Source organism: Pterocles gutturalis, unplaced genomic scaffold (assembly GCF_000699245.1).
Source record: "Pterocles gutturalis isolate BGI_N339 unplaced genomic scaffold, ASM69924v1 scaffold6295, whole genome shotgun sequence".
Lineage (NCBI taxonomy): Eukaryota > Metazoa > Chordata > Aves > Pterocliformes > Pteroclidae > Pterocles > Pterocles gutturalis.
In genome coordinates this window covers 3,389-30,759 of record NW_010145687.1, presented here as the reverse complement: position 1 = coordinate 30,759, position 27,371 = coordinate 3,389, and the positions used below count along the sequence as shown (strand labels likewise).

The 27,371-nt window shown below is 39.5% G+C and overlaps 1 protein-coding gene across 1 annotated transcript in view; it reads right to left on the bottom strand.

Annotated features, from left to right (window-relative positions):
• Nucleotides 1-5,189: 5,189 nt before the first annotated feature.
• Nucleotides 5,190-27,371, bottom strand: part of NR4A3 (nuclear receptor subfamily 4, group A, member 3) — a 23,022-nt gene continuing 840 nt past the window's right edge. Inside the window, exons 3-8 of the mRNA XM_010085453.1 lie at nucleotides 27,274-27,369; nucleotides 24,921-25,050; nucleotides 23,827-23,999; nucleotides 18,278-18,477; nucleotides 16,903-17,081; nucleotides 5,190-7,379 (exon numbers count right to left, since the gene is read on the bottom strand). Coding sequence (XP_010083755.1) covers nucleotides 7,117-7,379; nucleotides 16,903-17,081; nucleotides 18,278-18,477; nucleotides 23,827-23,999; nucleotides 24,921-25,050; nucleotides 27,274-27,369 — 1,041 coding nt within the window. The 3' untranslated portion in view covers nucleotides 5,190-7,116. The remainder of the gene's footprint in view (nucleotides 7,380-16,902; nucleotides 17,082-18,277; nucleotides 18,478-23,826; nucleotides 24,000-24,920; nucleotides 25,051-27,273; nucleotides 27,370-27,371) is intronic.

Here is a 27,371-nt window from a genome sequence, read left to right as displayed (position 1 = left end):
GTGAAATCCCTGACTGTTGCCATGGCAATAAATGCAATACTACAAATGCAGCATTCTGACTTCTTCACAGGATCAAGCGAAGTTGGAAAGGAGCAAATCCTTATGTAAACATCAATATCGTCAATTAATTAGGAAACATAGCAAGATAAATAATAAAACCCCATGAAAGGTAAATTAATTTCTGTTTTCTCTCTGCTATGTTTGAAATTTCCCCCAGTGTCAAACCATCTCTGTAATTCACTGTCGTTCTACAGTAGTGCTTGATCACAGGCTATGGTGGAAGTTACTGTAGAGGGAGTTTTCAAATACATTACTCAGCAGGTTAAAGACTTTGAGATACTTTATCTATTTAAAAACATTCATTTCTTTAAATGTAATTTAGCTTGTTTATTTATTTATTTATTTATGTGGGATAAAAGTCCACCTAAACAAGCCCAGAGGTCTCTATTATTTTAAGAAAAAATTATAAACAATCTAAAATGAAGCAGATCATCTTGAGTGCCACCACATGGCATGTACAGGACAACCAGGTGATCAGGCCCAGCCAGCATGGGTTTATGAAAGGCAGGTCCTGATTGACTGACCTGATCTGCTACTCTGACAAGGTGACTTGCTTAGCGGATGAGGGAAAGGCTGTGGATGTTGTCTATCTAGGCTTTAGTAAAGCCATTGACACTGTTGCCCACAGAATTCTCCTGGAGAAACTGGCTGCTCATGGCTTCGACAGGTGTACTCTTCACTGGGTAAAAAACTGGCTGGATGGCTGGGCCTGAAGAGTTGTGGTGAACGGAGTTAAATCAAGTTGGCAGCCAGTCACAAGTGTTCCCAGGGCTCAGTACTGGGGCCAGCTCTGTTTAGTATCTTTATCAATAATCTGGATGAGGGAATCGAGTGCACCCTCAGTACATTTGCAGATGACAGCAAGCTGGGCAGGAGTGTTGATCTGCTTGAGGGTAGAAAGGCTGTTCAGAGTGATGTGGACAGGCTGGATCGACGGGCTGAGGCCAACTGTACGAGGTTCAACAAGGCTGAGTGCCAGGTCCTGCACTTGGGTCACAACAGCCCCATGCAATGCTACAGGCTCAGGGAAGTGGCTGGGAAGCTGCCTGGTGGAAAAGGACCCGGGGGTGTTGGTCAAAAGCTGAATATGAACATGAGCCAGCAGTGTGCCCAGGTGCCCAACAGCATCCTGGCCTGCATCAGAAATAGTGTGGCCAGCAGGACTAGGGAAGTGATTGTGCCCCCGTACTCGGCACTGGTGAGGCCGCACCTTGAATCCTGTGTTCAGTTTTGGGCCCCTCACCACAAGAAAGACATTGAGGTGCTGGAGCGAGTCCAGAGAAGGGCAATGAAGCTGCTGAAGGGTCCAGAGCACAAGTCTTATCAGGAGCAGCTCCAAGAACTGGGATTGTTTAGTCTGGAGAAAAGGAGGCTGAAAGGAGACCTTATCACTCTCTACAACTACCTAAAAGGAGGTTGAAGTGGGGTGGGTGTCAGACTCTTCTCCCAAGTAAGAAGTGATAGGACGAGAGGAAATGGCCTCAAGTTGCACCAGGCGAGGTTTAGATTGGATATTAGGAAAAATTTATCCTCTGAAAGGGTTATCAAGAGCTGGAACAGGCTGCCCAGGGAAATGGTTGAGTGACCATCCCTGGGGGTATTTAAAAGATGTGTAGATGTGGTGCTTAGCAATATGGTGTAGTGGTAGACTTGGCATTGCTAGTTTTACTGTTGGACTCAATGATCTTAAAGGTCTATTCCAACCTAAATTATTCTATGATTCTGTGAAAATATTAAACAATGGGGAAAAATGGCACTTTTTTTTTCCATTGTCTTGTCTTTTGCATGACTTCAGAATCTTGTATGACATTAAAGTAGTTCCATTATACACACATAAGCGTCTTGCAATATACATAATATCTAATTACAGGTGGACTCCCACAGTTCTCTTTAAAGAAAATCCTTGCTTTTGTGAGTTTAGGTCAGAGTCTTGATCTCATCTGACTTCCACAGCCATGTCACAACTTCATGTATTCAAACTTCTTCTGTAAACAAACACAGACAGACTGTATTATGAATATAAATGTAAAGGTGTCTAATGTTAAAAAAGAAGATAGAAGAAAAATAGCAAAAAATGTTTCCCAATGGTAAACAGGTTTCTTTTTTTTCTATTGGACAAATCAGTGTATTGGTAATTCTCATAAATGTAGGTCTGGAATACAGTTCTCAAGTATGTCATCCACTGCTAAGAATTTGATTAGTTGACTCCCCATTTATTCAATTACTGCATCAATAGTCTGTCATTTTTTAAAGTTAATCTTTTTTATCCATTAATAATTATTGTTTAATCCATATATTGAAATATTTCTAATGGTTGGTTTCATTAATTTAATAAAGAACAGCTAAGTATCTCTTTTCTAAATACTGTCTAGTTTGTATCACAGCTTAGTTCCAAACATGTGATTGACCAGGATTTGGAATAGTCTCATGGATGACCTATATACATAGGGTAAACAATATCAGTTTGAATACATGGGTTATTTTTTATTTGTCAATGCTTTTATCGTGTTTGCATAAAATTTGATACAGTGGCAGCATAAATTGCCCAGGGAAAGAAAAGGAAAACAAAATAAGAGCATTCACTGGACACTCGCTCAGTAAACAAAAGTTTTTATTCCTAATTCTGTGACTGAAATGCTGTATGCCCTTGGGCATGGCACTCTACTCCTTTTTTCCTGTGTTGGTCTTCTTTCTTTTTGTCTGTTTGGACTGGAGCTTCTCCCGGGTGGGTGCTGGAGGTGCTAATTAGGACAGCTAGCCTAATGGGGTCCTGCTCTCTGTTGTGGCCTCTAGGTGTTGCTATAATACAAATAATTAATCAAAAGATATGTTTCATAGCATCCAGAGAGGGAGTTGCCAGTTCTTCTCAGAGCCATGCTTAATTTTATACAGTTAAACCTCTCTCTCTCTCCCCCTCCTCTCTGCAACATAACTGAAATTTCAGCTTTGTATATTGGAGAAATGAACTTGAATGTGAAGAGTCAAGGTAGGAAAGCTGTGCAAAGATATTTGACCCGCCTCTAGTTAAAGTTACTCATTTTGGGGTGCCTTGGTGCCAGCCTCCCATCCAAGGATGGTCTCTGCTAGATGAACCCTCTACCATATTCCTGACTCAGCCCAACCTTCCAGTGCCAGAGTCAGTCATGGGGCATCACATCCTTTGCAAGGACTCTGCCACTGATATGGGCTAGGAGTGCACGTAAGGCACCTATCAAGACACAAATGCAGGTGACCTAGATCAGGACACAGTTCTGTTCCCGTGTCTAAGGACACAGCTTATGGCCTCTGAAGCAATTACAAATTCAGATACTTGTGAATTTAGTGAGGATAAGCTTTTTCTTGTAGAGTGAAAATTCAGACCCTGGTGTGGGCTGGTCACAAGATCTGCGTGTTTTGCCTAACAAGGGAGTAGTATGCAAAACACATTGCCATTCTCATTAAGGATTTTAATATTTCTAGTTTATTTTTACAAATAAGGCATAGGAAAAAAGCAACAAATAATTTGGAAGAGTTTGAGCAACCTTTTGTTTTGTCACATTTCCAAAGAAGGAGCAGCCAATCCTAGAGCCCGCAAGAGCCCACTGCTTGATGTAACCTCCAGCCGAGCAGTTCCAGCAGAAGAACAGCTCCTGCGGAGGTGTGCCGGAGCCATTGGTACTTATGGCAATACCCAGAATAGTGGCAGATGCTTCTCAAAACTGCATTTGTGGAAAATGCATTTGTAGCCAAACAATTTTCTCTAGCAGGGGATAAGCGATCCCTCCTACAAAGCAAAGGCACAGTAAGGAAAGGAACTGGATGCACATTTAAAGAAAATGCTGTGGTTGCCAGCTGGAGTGATGTCTTATCAGGATTTACTGACACAAAGAGGCAGTAGATGGGGTCAGAACTCTGTCCTCTTTCTAGACGGCCATAGGTGCCATATGGGACCACGAGCCCTATACCCATCCCCTCCCTACCTTGTGGCTGTCATCATTCGTGAATTATTTACAATCCCTTCCTGGCATGGAGGAGAAGTACAGTGAGGGGCAGGTAGTCTCTCTGCTCTGGTCCATATGTAGGTCAAGTTCTGGGACAACCATGCTCCAGCTCTCAATATCTAATTGAGATTGAGTAGCCAGATACTGCAGTTCTTATTGTATATGTATTTATATAAAAGTTATTTTAATCCGAGACTAGCCATTAAATTGACAGTGTTCTTAAGAATGCTTCACCAATTTTTCCACTTTAAAGACTCAAGTAGACAATTTTTTTAATGTTTTATAAATGATAAAAAATTCACATCAGATTTTAACAGAATTAAGCATACTTATTCAACATACATGGGGCCTCTGAAAAAATGTTATTCAATTTAATAATTTTAATTTACATTGTATATGTACAAGAGCATTTCTTTCAACCCACAGGTTAACACCACAAAAAAAAAAAAAAAAAAAAAAAAGAAAAAAAGAAAAAGAAAAAACTGCTGTGGTTAGCAGAGTGAAGAAACTCTTGAAACACTGTTGTTTGAAATAAAAGCAAGGCACTCTCCCTTAACACCTGATATATTCCTGAATTCTGCCTAGACAAAGGCACGTTCACACTGAGAGAGCTCTAAGGAAAGTAGTAGATTTATTCATCGTTAACTCTTCCTTTTACCACTGTGGCCTCTCACTGGTTGTACTCTAGGATGAATCTGTGTATTGAAGCTGACATGAAGGACAATTCCACAGATGATGGGATTTGGGAGAGTATCACAGTTAAGACTATCTATGGAAGACTGGAGGACACCAGCTAAGGGAAATCTCACATGGGGCTCTGGACCTGCTGCCTCCCACTCACATTCCACTTAATAAATAAACCTCGCTCAACAAAAAAACAATTTTACTGTACTATGCTGATTTGCCTGAAAATTCTTAAAAGGGCCTGCTTGCATGAAGTGCCTGCAAGCCCTCATCTGGCTGGTGCTCAGCACCTGGCAGGATTTGTCCCTAGATAAAAAGTCATTTCTCAAGGGACCTTGTGTCTTACACAAGGAGACAAAAGTAAACATACTTTTGGATTCTGTGTCTGTATGTTTTTGTATGCGCACATGTGTGTTAGTGTATATATATACGTATATATATATATTTAGTATATACAAAAGCAAATTCAATCAAAATATATTTGTCTTGCTGGTCAGGCTTGTTACAGCAACCTACAAGAAACATTAGCTTCTCTGATATTTAATTATGCTATTATGTTTGCACATAAGCTTAAAAGTCAATACAAAAAGCAATACTTTTCCAAATATTATCTGCAGGTAAACCAGAAATATTAACTATAGTGATTAGAAGTCTGTTTCCCTATTGACACTACTATAAATCTTGATATAAGAATAATTTTTTCATAAAAGCACATCCAAACATAGTAAGTGATAAAATACCAGATTACTATTTGAAAACCATACAGTGACTCGATATCTGGGTTATCCTTTGCAGCAATTAGGCAATTCATTTGGCATCTGTTTGATTGTATAATTTAATTTCCATATAAACAGCATAGTTTAAAAAAAGACAAAAGCTAGAATGTTTAAAGCTAACAAAAGATACAGTGACATCAGGTTGACATTCAAAAATTTCCTTAGCAAAATGACCAACAAAATTTTGACTTAATACAGTGCATATAAAGTTTTTTAGAACTAAACTTTTAAAATATTATTTGAATTTAGCAAAACATGAGCAAGATTTTAATATCAAAGTGCTAAACAGTACTGCCTTAGAAGTCACTGCAAATAAACTGTAAAATAACTCTGCTTGTGATTTGACAGATATTTTATATACAAATGGTTAATAAAAAGACACGCGCGCACGCACACACACGCACACAAATATAGGTATATACATATATATATACACACTTTATATATATGTATATAGTTTTCCAACTGGTGTATCTGAGTCAGTGTGAACACCCCATTTAGTTACTGTGTAACAGGGCTCCCATGAGCTGGCAGTCATTGCAATAAATACAGGCAAAGCCATTACAATATACCATGCATACAAACATCTATACAAATAAAGACACAATGCAACAAATTATTTCATATTAATATGGCATCAACAGTATAAACATACAAAAAGGAGTACGAACACGGAATGTTTAAACGCAGCCCACTATATCCTTCCTAGCACTTACATTCATACTATTTTACAAGACTTGCTTGTTCTTGAAAAACCATCTTCTGTCTGTTTACTAACTAGTTGCTTATGTTAGAAGTCTAAAACTGAACTATCCCTGATGCTGACCCTGTATGCTCCAGTCACTACTTACTCGGATTTCCTTAGCTAAGGAACAACTGAGCCACAATTGCTCCCGTGTCTTCCACATACATTTGTCAGTAAGTCGCGCTACATGGAATCAAGTTTGGAAAACTCTGTCAGGTAAGTTAGTGCAGGTAATTTTCTCACTTGATTTCTTCCGTTTGTTTTCATAGTAAAATAAATTAGTTAATAAACGAGACTTAGTAAGACAGCACTTTAAAAAATTGCACTTGAACATGGGAGCTAACAGCCATTGTCATTTTGCTATATTTGATTTGTATGAAATGTTCAATTGAATGTACTTTGCTAAAAAAGTGAATTTTTGTTTAGATTGTGCTGATGTATGTGCCCTTGATGCAGGAAGTATGCTAAAGGTGTCTTCACAAAACACATACTACCCTGGCAAACAACTATTTGCTGTTCTTGTTTTCAAACACAGCTTCTACAATTTTATTCCTCATATACCATGAGGTGTTAAACAACAGATTTAAAACAGTCAGGTTAACCTTTTACTTCTGCTGGGATAGCATTGTCCAAAAGTGCCATATTAGCCATTTAAAAAACCCAAATCACACAAAAGAAAACAAAGAACACAACCCCAAACCAGTAAGCCAGTAAGTTTCAGGCCTCAGGTTGTAAGGACAAAGCGCCAGAAAAGACCTCATTTTAGACTCGGAGCTGCTTTTCTGTTAAGTGAGGGCAGAAATGTTAGCTGTAAGTCATGATCCGTTTGCCTGCTCTAGTGAGCATTTGCCTTTCAGGAGGGTGGTTTGACTCAGAAGGGTAAGGTGTCCAGAAACAGCCTGTCGATAATGGAAGGGGCTGGCACCAAATCTTCCAGTTTCAGGTAAAAGATGCGCTGCAGTCCTAGCGTGCAGAGAGAACGCAAGTCAGCCAGAACACCCAGTACCTTCGGCTCTGCAGACTCAAGTGGTTGTCCTTTGTTTTGGCAACTGAAAGTTAAGTGATCTTTCAAACTGCTTGTGATCTTGTTGCATAGCTCTTCCACTTTCTTTGGTTCTTTTAATCCATGTCGTTCTGCAAAGTGAGAGGGAAAAAAACCACATCAGCATCCCTACCACAAACTGAGAGAACTCATTTTCTTCAGTGTAAACCAAATCCATACTCTGGTACTCAAAGTTAAAAAGTGCTTTGGAAGTGTAAGATTCTCAGAACAGTTGGGGTTGTACGATGTCAGTTAACCTTTCTGCCACACAAAATAAGAGAAGGCAAATGCCCTTTTCTCTTTAGCTGATAAAATAGGGGGCAGAGATGCTCAATTATGACTGAAATTCTAGTACAAGGAGTCCAAGCATCCTCTGCATCTCACATAATTTTCAGGATATGAGACAGAATTAATTGGGTGATTTTCTAGCAAAACTATCACAGGATGTGTTTTGGAGATTTTCGTGCTTCCCCACCAGTTGTGAATGCTCAATAACTATGGCAACCATTATTTATTCAGTGAATTCAAGTGGCAATCGATATACTTAGCCAGCTCCATCAGTGCCGGGCCTCAAATTCCACCAGGAATTTGCAGACACTCTTATAAAAAACTAAAGGCACCTTACCACCCTTTGTTATTTTGATCAGCTGCTGCTTTCTCGTTTATTCACCTTTAAACATCTAAGATAAAAGAAGCCTGGAAGTTAACTATTTTGTTTTGAGTGATCAATGCCTAAACTGAGAAGGCAGCTGTGTTACCCATCACCAAAATCTCAGCATTCCTAAAATGAAGGGGAGCTGGGGTTTGTCCCCCTTTGAATAGCCTTTTAAAATGCTACAAACATGTTAAACGCATCCACAGATCTTTAAGCATAAGTAGAACAAATCAGATTTGTGATTGATTAAAAGCAGGCTCTTTACTGGTACATGGGGAAAGACAATTTTTTACCATTTGCTATCAAAACTTTGTGGATAATTTTATATGACATTTCAAAACAAATAATTTTGTGATGTTTAGAGTCGCCTTCAACTGAAATTCACAGGTAAGTGTGAACTTGCTTAATAGCAAAGCCATAATCATTTACACATGAAGTAGAATAATACCAGATAAGATATTCTAACAAAATGCAGTTTCAGTTAATTTTAACCAAAAAGACATATAAAAACAGTGACAGCAGCTGACGAGGAGTAATTATGGTAGTTCTTGTGTTTAAGGCATTTGAAGTCATTTCCTTCCCTGGCCCTTTCCCCCACCCCTGGCTGCCACTTGCCATATTGTGCCCATTGCCCCCAACTCTTGTTCCTGTACTCCAGGAGGAGCAGGCAACAGATATTTTCTCCGCCTGTCCACTAATGAACAGTGAAAAGAGTACAGTTTTCTTTACTTCCAGAAGCAGGTGCTCCCTCCCCTTAGTGCCTGTTTTGGCTAGATGTTCTTGACAAACCAATAAAACAGATGGGGTTCAATGAAGGCAGTCAGAAATGTAAAGGTCTGATTTTCCACTGATATTCACCCATTTTACACTTTTTTTCAGCTTTATTTACTTAGGCATGACTAGCTCCTGAAGAACTAGTTTGGGATCAGAATTGGAGATGTGTGGACGTGTGCATCTCCAGCCAGAAGCTACTGTGCTCTATCATTTAAGCACCATCAATCTGCCCTGTTGCTTCAGAGCAACACCCATTCAAGCAGTAACATCTGCTTCAGACATCTTTTCCACCTTGCAGGAATTAAAAAACCCTAGGCATTCTAAGTGCCTTGTTTACATTAAAACATGAAGAGTCAATGAATATTTAAAGCCTTTCCAGTAAGTGGTGTATGGTGTAATTATGTAAACCTTAACTATACAGGTCACTGAGAGTAAATACTTAGGCAGATTCTGCCATTAAAAATCTTGGCAGATAAATATTTTACACAGATTTGAAAAGCTGTAGGGTGTTGTGTTTTTTTTATGACTAGCCTACTGAGAGAATCTGCAGGACATTAAATTAATCTTGCAGTCTTTGAAGAGTTCCCATCTTTTAATCTGTTTTGAGGTTGTTTCCCGGCTGTGTAAGTGAAGATTTCTTTATGGATCTAGAGAGGTGAAATACTAGAATGGATCCAAAACCTGACTAAAATTAGCAGAGCACATTTTTAAACCAATGCCTCAGTAGGTGCATACCTTGCTGCAGAGTATGGAAAATTATCTCTGGCTCTGGAGCACATAGCAATGTTGTTAACATTTCCAGCCAGAACTAAACAGTCTTTTCTCACACTGACAAGTTCAGAAGGTTTCATGATCAAATCACGTCTTTGGTGGCTAGCCATGAAACATACCAATGCAAAATACAATATGTGCAAAGACTGTAAGATTAGTAGCCTTACTTTAAATAACAAAATTTCAGATTTAAGAGACACTTCTCCCTTAAGCCGCTCTCTGGTGCTACAATATTAAAGCAGTCTCCAATAAATCAGGCTGTCCTCTCCTGCGTGAATTGCCATGCCTTGCTACTTGAAAATCTCTACAAAAGGAATTCCTCAAGACTGGAGCTGCCTCGGGGGTTTTTAGTCTCCAATCCCTAAGGCATCCCTTTTGGACCCGTAGAAAGTCAAAGCCATCTATGTGGAAGCCCTTCTGCTACTAAAGGGCACTGCTTGCCCTGGCACTGCCATCACAGTCTCTGCTGTTAGTACCCAGCTAGTTTCTGGAGAACGTACTCATACAAGAAACAGCTTTTCTCTTCCATAGAATTGAGGAGTCTGGGGTGTAAGTTACTCAAAGATTTACATTTAACAGGGTTCAAATAGCAGGAAGCACATTTTCTTGCCTTTTCCACACAGTCAGTCCCATTTGCACAAAGAAATACCCACAGTCTTTCTTACTCAACCTAAAGGGAGCAGCACGAATCACCTGGGGTAAGTGTATGCACTGGCGCTCAAGCCAGAGGCCTCTAATCATTCACCGTCTTCCACAGGATGTTCTTATCCACACGGGAATGATAAGGCCAAGATTTATCTCAAGAAGGACAGCTAGTCAAAATCAATAGATTTTCTCTAACTGATTTGAGGAGGTGTGTAAATATTATTGTATTCAGACTTTCTTATAATGACAATTAAAAAGGCACCGGGTAAAGTGAATATAGGATTTCTCAGCCTTGTATTTTAGGATGCCATTGATTTTTGCAAGAAAAATGGTGATTTATGGCAAAGATGCTCCCCATAAGCCTGTCAAAATGATTAATCGGAAGTCTTGCCTCTAAAGCTCTGCAAACTTAGCAGTTCATCCTGGCAAACTGAATGCAGAAAGTTTTTTACACCTATCTAATTTTGTGCTATACTTATTCTAATCAGCAAAAACTTCACAGGAAGAGAGCAAAAGAGCAGGAAAACCCATCACCAGCTGTGCTCTCCCTAATCTCTGACACAGGGTAGATCATTCTAGGTAGACTGAGTGCTACCTTCATGTAAAACACCTCTCAAAAAAGCGTGAGTATTTTAAAGACCTGGAGTACCTCCAAGACCCTTGGGCTCTGTACTGTGTGTCAGGGTGGGTCAGTTTTAGCCTTAATTCATTCTGAGGTGTCAGTCCAATCAGAAACACAACAGATTTACACTGCAGACTCAAAACGGACCCCTTGATTGTGTCGGTTTCAATGTAGTTATCTGATTTTCTCTTCCACCTTCACAATCCTCTTCCCCACCTATAACTCAAATAAACATGAGGCTCAGTCACCTACAGCTTTCTGCTTGTCTTGTGCACACTCTATTACACAGCAAGACTGCAACTCGGCAGATCCAAGACTCCCCTTTTCTGGCCCAGATTACTCCTGCCTAACCTTAAGCTAAGAGCACAGACTTATTGAGCTCCTCCTAACATCAGTGGGCATTTTTAGAAGATGATTCAGATTTTAGGTGGATGAATCATCTCCTGGAGGTGCCCTGTATTTCTTCACTGGCTCTGCAAGGTACCTAAAGCCAGAGTTGAATGACCCCACAGGACATCACAGTTTCCTCCCTCCTTTAAGAAAACCACAATGTAGCACAGAAGACACTGGTTGCTATAGGAGGAAAGAGTTCTTGCCTCAGCAAAAGGGTGGGAGGGGAGAAGGAGGAGTGAGTACTTCACTTTGATGCTGAAAGTATTTCCCTCGACAAAGTGGCGAGGGGAAGGCAGACAATGCAATCTGGAGGGTTTGTTTTTTTTTTTTTTAAACTGGCTCTCCTACACTCCTCCAGTCTGCCACCCGTTCGTATGTAGACCCAGCACATGAAGCACCCACTCCAGAGGATCCTGGCAACAGGACTGAAGGATATCAGCTGCTGAAGAGTAGGTGAGCCTCCCTTCTGTAGAGAAGTTGGACAAATTCAAGTTCAGAAGGGAACTGCAGCAGCCAGACCCTTTTTAGCCAGACTGGACTCATTACTATTTCTTGGTATGACTGACGGTGCTAAAAATTGTGTTTGTAAACTGGAACAGAAAGCCCAACAGCAGGAAGGCAAAAACAAACTCATAATTAATTGAAACCTCACAATATTCTTCAATGTTCTGGTGCCAGTCTAACAAAGCATTAAGAGTGTAAATAAGCCCAATATATACAGTGGTTCTGGGCTGGTTTGTAACACACTTAAAATAAAACATATGCCGAAAGAGTTTGGCTGAATGAGGGCTAGAATGCTCTGTACTTGGCAGCCCCCCACTGAGAGTGTCAAGTGGGCAAAACAATAATATTTTGATGTGGATAGAGAAAGGAAGAGGCAGAGAGGAAAAGTGAATCAACAAGAGAGAGACAAAAAACACTAGCAGTTTTAGAACAGGCAGAAATTTGAAGCTAAATTAGAGTTTGCCCCTGAGATCATCTGTAGTGGATTCTCAGTCTTTATATTTTCACGCTGTTAGAAAAACTGTAAAACAGAGCACTACAAATGGTCATTTAGGAAGTTAAGGAAGTATTTTCAAGAATAGGCTGAGCTAGTATCTGGTCTACTCTGCAAAGCTTCATCATCAACACTGCCCAGTCCAGCATGGAGTGGTTGTGCAGGAACACTTGTGATCCATGCAACATACTAAACTAATAGAAATCATCCATGTGGAATGAAGGACAGAGCCTGTCTGCAGATGACCAGCATTTTCTTTCCATGTTGGCACTCCTCTTTAGCTCATTAGATCCTACATCCCAACAGAATAAGTGATCCAAAGAAAAAGAACAGGACAGAACTAATTTCTTGCTTTCATGGGGATGTGGGGTGAGTGTCTTGTGGTGTTCCCTAACTACTTTCTTCTGGCTGATGCTCAGAGCACCACTGATACGCTCTGGAGGAAGTTGTGTTCTTAACCACCTGAAGGAAGTAAAAAAGGAGAAGAGAGACAGAGAGAGGAAGATCCTAAAGGAGTACCTTAGAGAAAAAAAAAAAAAGTGTTTTGGCATTGCAGAGTTTTAAGTTAACTGTTTGCAAGCCACCCACAATAAAGCAGATGTCCCTTCTTTCATTCTGGGTGCTCTTTCAAGCTCATGTCCTGTCTGAAATTACTTGAAAATTCAGCAGCACTCCAACATGATGCTTTTCCTTCTAGGCAACATAGTGCAAATTCCCAGAAAACATAAACAGAAAAAGCACAAATATATGGAACTTCACAGTGGACTATACAATGCAAAATATTAAAAAATATTTTCCTGTTTGTTTTATGTTGAGTTTGCCTCTAGTTTTACTCAAGGCAAGCAGTGAATTAGCAAGTACTGTGATACTCACTAGGTCTTCTGTCACTCTCTTCAAAATTACTGAAGGGAATGAGTGCTCATATATACCTATAACCATGCATCCTATGCTGTGAACTGCAGCTGTGATTGAGATAGGACATGGAGCTTTGCAGATCTAAACAAGTCAGCAGGGTTAAAGGGCACTGGAACTACTGGGGCTCTTCCTGGGGAGACAGTTTGACATCCCAAAATGAGAGAACAGCCTTCAGTATCTTGGGACAGTGGGAAGAGTGCCAAGTCTTTTAGCCTCCCACACTGATTTTTTACATTTATTCCCTCTTTCTTCACTGGGAGAGAGATGTTAGTTCTCCCTGTCAGCCTTGCAGAACAGAGAGTGAAAGAGAATGTACAAGAGAGAGCAGTGACTTCTCCTACTTTTCTCCTTCACCAATACTGCCAATGACTAGTATTCAAGAGGGTTTGTTTTCTAAGTGCATATATTTGTTTGGGCTATAGAGAGCAGTCATGAAATCAAGCAGAACAAACAGGTTGTTATTCCCAGGAGCATTTTTCTTTACCTGGAGAGACAATTCTTGAATTTGGTGCTACCAAAGATGCTGTACAGTTTTAAAACAAACTATGACTGTAACACATCACTGGTTTGCTGTCTTTTTCTTTTCTTAGTTGAACCATCAAGTCATGAAAAATTGACTAATGCAAAATAAGAACTGGAGCAATTTGTGTAATAATGAAGAAATTTTTTCTCAAGACAGTATTTTAGTTTTGCAGTTTTGATAATGAAAACAAACAGCTAAATTCACAAAACAGAACTTTCCTGCTCCTTCCTATCTTGCAGCCCAATGACAAGGATATCCATCTGAGATATGGGAGATTCACAGTCAGGTTCCCTTCCTGTTGGAATCAGACCAGAGACTGGGCCTTGGGTGTCCCTCTGAGCACCAGCTTGTCCCCAGATCGTCATACACAACAGCCATTCTGCAGCCTGTGAAATATGTCGAATGGCCTCAACACAAAAGACAGCGATACTCAATAGTCGGATATCCTAAGTTCCTGGAAAAGGTCACTCTCTCTTGCTGTGACTCACAAAAAGGGCTTGAACCAGGGTTTACTGACTGCCCATTACCTCCAACAGTCCCTTACAGAAGAGAAAAGTACCTTCTCCAGAGATAAAGAATGGCACCTAAAACACCCACCTAAATCTAAGCCAAGCCTCAAAACAATGCTTAAAAAAGTACAATAGATTTCAGATTTCCAAAATTTATCTCGATTACTTTTTCTCTTTTGGTGGGACTAGCTGAAAACCAGCACATGGCTTGTCGTACTCAAACTGTATGGAGAAGGCAAGAAGCTATTTCTCATGGGATGCAATACCAGAGGAAAATGTCAAGGCTTTCCTGAATACAAAATTTCAATATACTATCACTGAGAAGGTCTCAAAAGAACCCTGCCCAGCAGCATTTTGTGCTGTAGTGCTCTTTTAGCCATAATTACCTGATTTCCTCCTTCAGTTTTTAATATCCTTCATTATTATACAATACCATCCATTTTCAGGTGACCACATTTCTGGCTGAGTCCCTAAGCTGGCTAGCTGCCCTTGGAGATCTGAAAGCTGTCAATACAAATCACTAGACACAGGATCTTTGGTCTAATTTAGATTGCATGAAAGTATACTCTGTCCTTAAGAGCAAATCAGCAGAGATATACTGGCCTCATGAAAGAAAAGAATAAGCAGAAAACTACATTAATTTTAAGCACCGTCTCATACAGGTGGGAAAATCAAGAAAAGATTGACAAATGCAGAAAACCGTAAACATTTTATGGACAGTAATGCTCTCCTTTTAAAGGCAACAGTTACTTCCATTTGTTTAGAAAATGTGGGAAGACCACCATAATACAGCCAACTCCTGAAAGGGTTGTTATCAAGGAAAGGAAGAAATGTGGGGCATTATCAATTAAAATCTATTTCTATTAAATGTCTTAGGGGGACCTGAGCCAACCACTGGACAGGTTTGACTCTTTATGTAAGGGCAAACAAACAGTGTCTAACTGAACAAAGCATTATCATGTTAAAATGGGGCATGGGTTTGTAAGGAGAATAACTTTTCCTCCTATACAATAGCTTCTCTGATAGTCACTTAGACAGCTTGCTGGGGATCCTGTTCATGGACCTGCATCTTCTCAGTCTCCAGGAAGACAATCAAGAACAAGCTATCTGTATCTATCTAAAAAAAGACATATCTAATACATAGTAAATAATCTAAATCAATGACATATGCTATATATATGTGAGCATATATGCCTATATGTAAATATATATGGAGGGAGACAGCATCTGTCCTTGATTTATAGATATCTAAATGCATGCACATACATATATACACCATATACACATATACATATATATATGTATTTATAATACGTATATGTAAGTATACATGAACACATGTCAGTGGACGTTTGTATACAGGAGGAAAAAAAAGTTGGGAATGTTCTTTCTCAAATCAACGTAACACTCATTTTGAAAATTTTTCATACAGAACAAAGCAACTCCAATTAGTTATTCTGGACTTAAGCGTTTTACCAAAGAAACTAGAATCTGGACCTCGAAGTACCCTTTCTAACTGCAGAAGAATTGAACAAAAATCAATCAAAAAATTGAAAATACTTTTCTTAAGAAACAAAGAGTTACACGTATACACTATCCCTTCACCAAAATGCAGGAAGGAAGCATGCTATGCAACATCTAAAGACAAAATCTTGGCCCCACAAATGACAATGAGAATTGGCCAGTTTTAGTTTTTACCTTTGCCATTGAATGTGTTATCTCAGTGTTACCCTCACATCATTTCAACCTAGGTGAAATGAAGACTGCAGCGGATATTGTTGAGGCCACTGCCTGCAAACTGGTGGATGCCTGAAATCCAGGAGGAAACCAATATCCATGTCAGCAGAGCTTATAGCATCCCTGGGAAGACCCAGCTTACGGCACACTGAAGCCCTCTCTCACACTGACAACACCGTTGCACCTTTATAGTACCAGCTTTTCTGACACAAGTGTGAGGTGCTCTGTAGGATGACTGCTGCTCTGACTGCTGCACTATGGTTGCCAGACACTCTTGCTCCCAGCCCTTCCTGCTTCCATCAACCATGCCTCTTCAATCGCAAGAAGCCCAAGGTATGCATGTGTATTCAAGGGGCTTTCTATCTTCAGGAATTAGAGAAATACACTTTATAAGTTTATGCTCCCACATTTTGTACTTACTGGCCAAATTGGGCAGATTCTGACATTAGTTTCCTGCTGTTCACCCCAGCAGGCAGAAGGGGTGATACAGTCACCATGCACTCCCAAAAACTTTCATACAACTGCAGAAGAGGATTTCTTTTTCTTATTATTCTCCAATTTTCTCTCTCAAAAAAAACCCAGTACATGGAATACCTAGAGTAGGCTGGCTATCAGAAGCAGCCTGCCTGCCCTCATGAAACACTCCTTCTGGTCTAGCTATCTCGCTGAGAGATGAACTGTACTAGCTGTACAGCTTCTAGCTCTCAAGCTGCCTTGATATTAGTATTCCTACACAGAAGACCTAGCTCTGGTCATTTCATTAGGCCTCTCTGGGAATTCAGCAAGTGTTTCCAACATTTTTGCAGGATCTACACAATTTGCTTGGAAGCAGACTGCTTTTTTAGAGGCTATTCTGAGAAAACAATGAAACCGTGAAGAAATAGAGGTAGATTACATTTTCATAGGGCGATGTGACAGCCTAATGTTAGGCCACAATTTCAGTATGGTCATTCCAACACTTACAAATCATACTCACTTTAAGCTGAATATAACTAAGTTAACTGAAATTGCTTGAATCTACATTAAAGCAAAGCACTAGAGTCTGAAGCTTTCCATTAACAAAGGAGCACTTACCTGTAATCATAGTTAGAGCTGATAAACTTGCTAAGGCTGGGATATCAAGGTTAAGGCTCTTTAAGTTTAAAGAAAAGTCCTTAATAGAGTCGAGCCACTCCCCAAATCCGCGAAGGCACTGAAGTCTATGAAGCACGAGTCCATTGCAGAATACAAACTTATCCTCAGCAGTATCAGACCTCAAATAAAAATAATTGAAAAAATTATAAATGCATCTTCCACTTTACAGCAAAATGCATAACCAGTATTGAAGTGTCTGTCATTTAAAATCCAAGGCATATTATGCTGAGACATATGTGGGCATTCACGTTTGACAATATGCTTCTCCCTTGGGGCCAAAGTACAACAAACAAGCTTCTGTGATTGCTTACTTGGTAGAGTTATAAGCCTGAGGTTAGCTGTAGCATGTGGTGTAGACTGTCTAATTAGTTAAGATTTTGGTCCTGCCCAAAGGCATAAACAGAGAAGACATTTTACATTAAATACTGTATGTTTGAACCAAAGGAATACTAAGTGAGTGCATTTTGAAATACAAAACTAATAAAAACTGGAGAAAGAAGACATTCTGCAGCTCTCAACATTTACTTAGTCTCGTCTGCATTTTTCAGATTGTAAAAATTGATCAGGAAAAATCAAGGAAAATACATGCAATAATGCACACAATACACATAATCAAACTCTTTTATATGAAAACCTGTGTCTAAGAGATATTACAGCCAAGATCTCCTCTCCTTTCCCTCCCCATCGCCAATATCCCTGTTAAAAAACACATGCAAAGGTCATTTTCAACCTAGAGAAACAAGGGCATAATTCAAATCACCAGTTTGGGATTTTCCCAGTCCCTGAGAGTGTTTCTGGTGAAGTGTCTTAATCAGTGCCAGACGGACAAACAGCATCTTGCTCTATTAAATGACTTGGTATTAAGAAGAAAAACAATCTGAAAAAGATTGTAAAGCTTCTTCATCTCGTTCAAAAATAGACGACAAAGATGTGCATGCACAAAGGAAGGGGGAAAAGGAAAAAAGCTTTCATACTGAAGGTGCTTTTCTATAGTTTATGCTGATGAGTATGAAGCAAACTTACTCAAATGGTACCCAAGGATCAATTTTGATTACCATGGAAGAGGATGGGGTATATCAAATAAAAATAAGCACATTAGCGAGACCTATGATCTCTTTTTAAATCACTTTCACATTTTTTCTGCAGTGTAAAACAAATTAAGCACCATATCCTGTTGATTCAGACTTAGCTGATGTTTTGTGGGGTTTTTGGTACTATTGGCAATGTTCAAAGATATCGCCATATTTATTCCTTAAAAATATTTAGATGGATGATTTTTCACATCAGCTTAAGAGGAAATTAAATAAATAGTTACCTGATGGAGAGTCTTAGTACAAACAGCTCCAAAAAAGCTGATTCAATGAGTAATGTCTGATCTTCTTTTGGGAGGTCAGTGAATCCTGGGATTTTTTCTGCCCAGCCTCTAGTTATGTCAATGGAGGCAGTCAGAAGATTATAGAACTGTTGTACATGTTCTGCATCTGTGCCTGCAGCAGCCTGATCAGTGGAACAGTACTAAAATGAAAGCCACAGAAAACAACGTTATATGCATTTAAGGGCATTCTGTGAAACATACATCACTACTTGCCCGACAACATTCTGTGGCAAAGCAGGTAATATTATCAAAGGCATAATAAGTAGGACTACTCCTGTCTACCTATTTAGCTACCTACAGGTGTCTTGCTATTCAGATGTATATTGCAGAATATTTCCACATGTATAGAAATCCTTTAAAACGTACCAAAAAAAAAAAAAAAAAAAAAACCCATCACATTTTACAAGTACCTATGTGCCATTAGTAAACAGAAACAAAAACCTGGTGGGTAGGACAATTTGTATCACACTAAAAGAGGAATACTATTTAAATTACTACAACTAAACACTTTTTCCCATTGATGAATTTGTCTCAGTATGTCCAAAACATAGATTTCTTCCAAAACCTTTCAAACTGCATTTTATCTGACAGTGATAGAGACACATAAGATAAATCATCTTTTATCTGACACGTGCAGCATCACTTCATTTGAATACAGAATTGGTTCAAAATAAAACATCTGCCCCATATTACCTCTTACCCTTCAAATTGAAGCATTTAAGGTTCAGGAGAACCTATTATCCTGCTGATGTGGCCATAACTCTTTCAGAAAACCATTCGACAGGCTCAGCTTGCTCAGCTTCCCTGTGACCCTCTGACAGCTCCCTCCCCGATATCTCCTACTACCTCACCCGTGGATCCCTGTCACTCCTGCGACACTGCTTTCTCTCTTGGCAGAAAATACAACAGCAGCTTTCGTGGCTTAGTCCAATTCTGTGCTTGGAAAAATGCTGCTGGTTTTCCGAGCAGGAGGAATTATTTGGGATTTATTGTAGCAACATCCTTGCCATCAGACATCCAGGGGGTTATTTCTGGGGGAGACTTCGTACCCACTCTCTCTCTGGTACTTAACCAAGGAAAAGTTGGGGTGGTGTCCATGGCTGAAAGAAGTGTGCATGCCCTTTGGAAACAACTTCCTACATGCAGTTAAGATAAATCTTGAGTCCATCAACCTAAAAGCCTCCCTAGCAACTCCCCAAGCCAGAGTGGAAGCAGAAAGACCCACCTCTCTTTCCCAACCAGTAACAGTGGGCTGGCAGCCTGGGAAGACCTTATTACAAGCATGCCACTTAGGCTGCAGATATCACCCAAGTTGCTAACTGCAACCCAAAAGTCACCTCTGTGCAGGAAAGAGAGAGGGGGGCAGCAATCAGAACTTCTCCGGTAGGTGTCCCGCTCTCTGCCTCTCCTAGTTGGAGCCAGTAGCTGTTGGTAAGTAAGGAATGAAAGACACAGAGTCGCTGATTGACTGGAGAACCACAGCAATCCTAGAGACCTCCGGCCATATCTGGGATATCAGTGCTAGCCCTGAATGACTCAAGGACTCTGTTCTGCTTACCCAACACTAACTGCATGAGTTTCTCATGGTAAGTTCCAGCTCGCATCCCTAGTCAGCTGGTGAAACGTGCAATCCCTGTTATAAAGTTCATGTGGAGACAAATTCTGCCACAGCTACTCTAAAGAATCCTGAGACAGTGAAGTAGATAGAGGTCAAAATACAGAGAGGATGGGGAGCAGTGGTAGAAAAATCTGTATGCTGCATCATTTACGTGTTCAGTCCCCCATCTGAACAGAGCAGTTGAGGATGCTCAAGCAGCATGAACTAACTACTCCTGGCACTGGACTGCAGCAAGATGCACCGGAGTGATTCGTGGGTAAAAAAAGATTATATGCTTTTTCAGAGACCTTGCACATTCTGGACCCTCTTAAAATGAAGCGGTGGAGCCAGCCAAGACAGTGGGTGTCTTGGCTCTGGGACATGTGCTTTGCTGTGCAGGGGCTGACCAATGACTCCTCCTTTCTACACAAGGAAACCAAACCAAACAAACTGATAGAAACTCCTGCTTCACCATAGGTACTGTTAAGGCAAGACACATTCTTGATCCTTTGAGCAGTGAAGAGGAAGGAAAAGGAAGGGAAAAGAAAAAAGATACTACCCTAAGTTCATTCTAAATATAACTCATCACAAGTCAGCATAATTATGCCAGGTATTAATTTGTTCTCAATATTCATAAAATATTCCTTTGGCAAAAGTAAGGCAAAGTTTTAACATTTTCTAATGAAGCTGAAAGCTGCATTATGTCACATAACTGAATGCTACAGTACAGTATACCCCACATGGGACACTTAAGTAAATTAAATGCATCTAAAAAAATTAGAAAACATTTGTTATTACAGTTTATCCCGTGAGAGCAATTTTAGAAGAAAGGTGTTGTTTAATTTTTAGCTGCTGTAATATGTCACTGCTCGTTACAAAGAGTTAGCACTTACAAAGCATAGCTACAATAAAATATTATTTACTTGTAACAGTCTTATAAGTATACAAGTAACCATAAACAATATGTATGGTTCTGTTTTACGCACCAAAATCTGTGGGTTTTTCCATGATAATTTTGTTGAGAAGAGGTGATATTTGACCTAACTTCTGACCAAGACAGCTGTAAGCCTGCCCTTGGTTCGGAGGCCACGGTACAGAAGGGCTCCAATCTGCATTTCTTAACCTGCCCTATGCAAACTGGAGGCACGCCAGGAGAAAGCCAGAAGACAAACCTCTGCCTTTCTGCCTTGCTCCCTTGCTCAGAGCTCCTTCGGGAATTAAATGAAACCAGACTGTTATTCAAAGAGGGGAATGCACGTGTAGCAAGCAACATTAACTTGTATGGTGTATCTAAAGAGATTGTGAAAGCCTGACAGCCAAACCTAGCTCTACCCTTTGCCTGCTTTCAACAGATCTTCATCAACTGCTACAGCTGCAAAAGCCTAACAATAACTTCTCTGCACAGAGGAGAAGGTAAGCCTGTTTTTCCAAAAACTACAATATTTGCTTAATTTTGTGTCTGGGGAAGGAGGGGAAGATGCTGCAATATCCCTCCAAAAAGGCAACATTTCTGTTTAAGTTGGTGGCTGCTCTAGATGAATAAGGACGGCAAGATATAGGGTCTGTTTCTCATCTCGCTTACTGAGAAGTGTAAACTCATGGAATTGTACCAGTAAAACAGGTGTGAGACCAGACTGTGGCCCTTGGCCTTTAAGGAGTTCATAAACCAAATTCTCTTCCTGGTAATTGCTTTTTGAAACCAAGTACCTAAATATACCATTGCTGTGGACTGGTAAGTTAAAACCAGTGCTGAAATGAAAAGTAGCCATATTCTAACAGAACCAGTTCCAATCTGTTTGGTTTAAAACTCATGGTTTATGTAATTTATTTTTTGTTTTGGTTTTTTTGGGGGAGTTTTGGTTTTGTGTGTGTAGGTGCTTTTGGAGGGAAGGGATACATGTTCCTCTCTGAAACTCCTAACAGTATTTTGAAGACGGTGAAGACATTACGGCTTGTAAACATGAAGACCATCCTAAACATTAAGGTCGTGTCTGCAGAAGTGTTAGAACTGACTCCAAAGCCAGGTTTCCAGATCTACCCATTTGTGGTTCTCAGCAGGGTCACAGCCTGACCGAACGTGCCATAAGTTAGTCTTTACGGGTACAGAATTATTCTTCAAAGGGATTTTTTATCATCGCAGTATGTTTATGGAGTATTTAATTTAGTTAATCTCAGTTTTTACACAGCATTTGTTTCTGATCTCCCTTAACTTATTTTTCAAAATAAGTATAAGGTTTATGAAAAATGTAAGAATCTATTAATTCTTTTACCATATTTTTGTCTTTTCAGTACTGCTGAGCATAACAGACAATTATATATTTCATTGTAAAGAAAACCTTAGATATTAATAAGTCTTAACAGGCAATTTTACTTAATCTTTTAGCTACCAAGACTAAATTAGTTTGCTGCCAATCATGTGCTTCCTGTAACGTCCAACAGAATTGTTCAACAATTAGATCTATGGGCTGTTTTCATTAAAAGAGAAATAATTACTGCAGGACAAAGAAAAAAGTAACATAAAAATACACAGTTTTCATTCCTTTTTTTTTTTTTTTTTTTTTTTTGTAAATGCAAAAGAACTTTATATCTATAAATAAATAAATACTTAAGGTTAGATACTGCTTTCATGGCCTGGGCTATTATACTGGGCTGTAATTCTGTGGAACCCAGCAAATCTCTCTCAAAGAGCACAGCTCGTCACACACCTCAGTCTTTGCAGAACGACCCCCTGAGACATTCTGGGTAAGTTAAAATACATGTAAATATGGCTAATGCATTCTTGCCCGAAAAGGCTGCCAGATACTGAACAGCTATATTCTTAATAATAATTTGGAAAATTATATGATTGTATACTTACAGATTAGCTTGCAAAAAAGATGTTACAGCATGCTTAAAATTGCTACATGATATATATAAGTATAGTCTAAAATAGAATAATGTAATTTTTAAATAATCACAATCAAACATGTTTTAGTATCAAATATTACTTAGCAACAAGGGATAAATGGCCAATGTAGATGTTCTCTGAGTACAGCTGTATTTTTTACAGTCTCAGATTTAACCATATTTAATTAAGGGAAGGAATTTGATCTTGTTTTTCCTTAGCTGTATTTTTTTCTTTTCCTATATCATCTTGCCTAAAAATGTATTTAACAAGCCATTCCAATGCTGTATTTTAATAACTATAGAACAGCTTTTTAAGCTTTCAGAATATTCCATTAATATTTAAATGGTGAAACCATACATTAAAGAGCAAGACTACAAAGATATAGAATCTCTGGTAAGGCTTTGCTGAGATAGTTTTTTAGAATTTTGATTTTAAAAGGTTTGTTTTACAAACATGAATTTTACTGAAGAAATATTCATGCTGTGGTATCCAAAGCCAGACCCTGGTCCCATTTAAATAATGGCAAAATTCCTATTGATTTCAATAGAAATGGCCCCATCCATCCAGTGTGACTTTGCACAACTCTTATATCTGAGTATTAGGGAAGTGCTATTAGATTTAAGATACTGGACATATGAGTACTGCTGCTGAGTTTGGTAGATTAATCCACCACATTGTAATTTCTAGAATTTTGGCACAGCCTTTTGCAAGAAGAATGCTCTGTTTATCCACTCATTTTTGCTTTCACTCACCCATAGAATATACTGCAGATAACTTTGTGATTGAGATCCTCACAAGGAATAGCTACCAACACTAATTTCTACTGCACCTCCTTTCCCCTCATCATCCACCTACCATGTAAAGACATGGCTGGCTGGGCAAATTTCTACCCTCATCCAAATTTCACATTTAATTTCATTTTAGCAAACCAGCTGGTAAGTAGAAATGCAGTTAGCAAATAATTTCTATGTGGAAAACAAACAGGCAAAGAAAAGTAAGACATACTCTTGAATAGTCAAGCTCCCTGGGTGTGGAGTCGGTTAAAGCTCGGACGAGGGCGTTCATCATGCTGATGGGAGGAGAAGGCGGGGAGGGCTGAGAGGGTTCTTGCTGTAAGGGGCTCTTTGGTTTGGAAGGCAGCCGACCTCTTCTCCCTTTCAGGCTGTCAGTACGGACAACTACATTAAAAAAAAAAAAAAAAGAGGGAATCAGTTGTGAAGATACCAGCAAACAATGGATCAGAATTAATACCTGCTTTGCTTATGGTGGCCAGCCCAGCAAAAATAAGAGCATTCTCCAGTTTTAGCACAGGCTCTTGCTGCCTTTGATTGCAAAGGAACACAAACGATACCATTATTTAAAGCCCAGCTTTAAGTTCCTAGTGTTCATGCTTTGTTTGCAGCATATCTATGCACCCATGTATGTGTACCCAGGAACACACACAGAGAGACACTCTACTGCTGAAAGAAAACTGAATGTGAAACACAAATTCTCATGTTTCTACTACTGGTGCACCTTCCAAATGTCAGGGTTGTTCATTCAAAGTAATTTCAGCTTCCTTGAAGCATTCAAAAAAATACGGTCACGTTATGTAGGTTATATTATCTGTGTTAGTGTTTGCAATGGGACTGCTCACACAGTATTACTCACATACTTAAATATTTGTAGAATTGGGACTAATGAGTTGATCTTGTTTACATTTAAATTAATTGCAAATTTACAATCAGCTTATGGGAATGAGGCAAGATCCTATGTCAAAATGCACACAATCTAGTCCAGCCCCCAGTGAGATAAAAGGGGGAAGCCAACAGCACCATTGAGCAACGTTCAAAATTAATAAAGGAGACATTCTGGCCAGTGTCAAATTATCCTCTTGTGACCTTGCTGTTCTTGAACTCTGGTGTCTAAAGACTAAATTTGATAATATGGGTAAAAAGAAGAAAATCAATACATTATTACACAAATGGACATATTTTGAGGTAAGATAAGAATCTCGTCACTGTAAAATTCATTGTAAAGGCATCCATGTCAACACACACACAGAGATTCATCAAACGTAATATTTCAATGTCTGGGATAATAATAGCAATAGTCCTTACCTTCTTTAACCATGCCGACACTGAGACACTTCTGAAACCGGCAGTATTGGCATCTGTTACGACGTCTCTTGTCCACTGGACAGTTTTTATTTGCCAGACAAACATATTTTGCATTTTTCTGAACAGTTCTCTGCGAAAATGCGACACAAAAAATAGTAAAATGAGTGTTTCTTGAACAACTGAGAACCTGACAAAATGTGTTTTAATTACAACATGAAAAGCGACAGTGCAATTCATATAATTAGATAAAATTAATTTCCTAACACACTAGCCTGCAGGAAAAACAATTTTATTAGTGTTAGCTGCTGACAATGAAAATCATCTAGGGTTGTTCTGAAGCAAGTCTCTGGAGACAGGCAACTTTGAATGATAAAATCATATCTGAAATTACCAGGTCATCGCATCTACCTTTGGGGATTAGATTATCTCCGCTTTTAATATCCCTTTGGGAACAATTTTCTACTTGGTTCATTCCCTTGATTATTGCTGACCTTATTAAAATAAAATCAAAATGATCTGCGATGTACTTCTCTTGCTATCGCTATTGTTAGTCAAATACCACAATAACTGGTTTGGTTAGCCATTAAAATCATCAGGGAGAAAAATAAAAATACCAGAAACCCCTACAAGATACATGTAGTTAAATATTCTGGGAAAGCTAACCTGACCTGGGAAAAAAAAAAGACTGAATTATACTGCAGTTATATACATTTAATTAACTCTAAAATGATCTTAAAACTACACTATAAATTTAAAATCTGTAAAAACCTATTAAGCCTTAGCAGAATGTAGCAAATATTCATGCAAAAATGCATTCATGTATTATGTGTTTCCACACTTAAAATCAAAGGTACATAAATAAATAACTCAGCACAAAACCCCCCACATTAACAGGAAAGACATCAGAACAGGAACAAATTTATCAGATCAACATTCAATGTTAAATCTTTCACTGCAATTAAATTAATGGAAAAACGTTATTTCATAATCTGTGTTCCTTCTCAAATAACAGCCTCAACATACTAAATAGAAGAGACACAGCAAATATTGTTTGTTGCGCTTGCAAGCTGAAAACTTTAATTTTGTAGAATAAGCTCTAGATACTGCTCCCAGTCAAGAATACGCTATTGATTGCCACAGGGGCAGGATTGGGCCCAGAAGAGCTGCTATTTCCAGGTTATTTGTGTTTCCCTTTCTAATTATATTTAAATAACAAATTAGTTTTATAGGAGATATGTATTTTACCCTGTTGTCAAAGGATTATTAGTAAGTAACATTAGCAGCTCCGTCTGCAATTTTAAAAAAAAATGTGGTAAGCCCTTCACCCAACTATTTTTGGACTATTTTTGTTCCCATCATATCTTTTACTAGAACAGGGGCATGACTGCTATTTTTGCAGGGAGCAATATACCAAATTAACCCCAAAAGTATAAAATCTTAAACTTGCTGCCCAGAACCATCCCAACAAAAGTCTGTCCCGAGTTCTTCACTTGAGCAAGTGAATTCTGACAATAAAACTGGAATATGTACTCAGTCTGTTGAAAAGAAATTACGAAGCCCCCAAATCTAAGAGCAAAAAGAGAGTACTCAATTTTTAAGAATATAAGTACAAAGTTTCCACTGAGAAACTGCTGTGTGTAAGCTACTCATGGTGCCATTCGGCTGCAAAGCCTTCTCCACTACAGAGCAGGCACCGGGACCCTGTGCAGTGCTTAGTCACTGCCCTGCTTGCCACTGGGGAGGACTCACTGGGCTCCTGAGCTGAAGAGTAACAACGATACAGCAACCAAACAAAACTAGAAGTGCTTGGGTTTATCCCACACGTGAAACCAGTCTCCTCCTGGCACGGCCCCTATGGCCTTCCTCAACCCGACCGCCCCAGAACAACAAAGGGCACCGCTGCCATCAACTAAAATATCACATGGACTTCTACGTTTTCTAGATTTCCTTCCTCAGTTAAAAAACAGGTTTAATTGGAATGAGTGACTGAGTAAAATCCAAGCCAGATGTATTCTAGGGGCATTTTGCTATGGAATAAATGCAATTTATAGCTCAAACAGGCGTGACCCATGCTCCATCGAGGGATGCTGGCAGACCAGAGATGTGGCTTGCCCAGCTCACTGCCACTGCCCTTTCTCAGCCAAGACTGGCTGATCCTTTTATCCTATGGAGGGCTTGCTTTGGCCTCCTTCAAAAGCTTTGGGTGGGTGTCCATCACGCCCTGCTGGGGGGCTCTGAGCTGTAACACAACACCCCCGAGCCCCCAGACCAGGACCAGGAGTGTACCGAGTCAGGTAGTGAGGGAGGGGAGGCAGAGGGAAGTGGGGAGGGGAGCAAACCTCAGAGCTCTCACCTTGAAAAAGCCCTTGCAGCCCTCGCACGTCCGTACCCCGTAGTGCTGGCAGGCGGCATTATCCCCGCAGACAGCGCAGGTGCCTTCCCCGGACGACG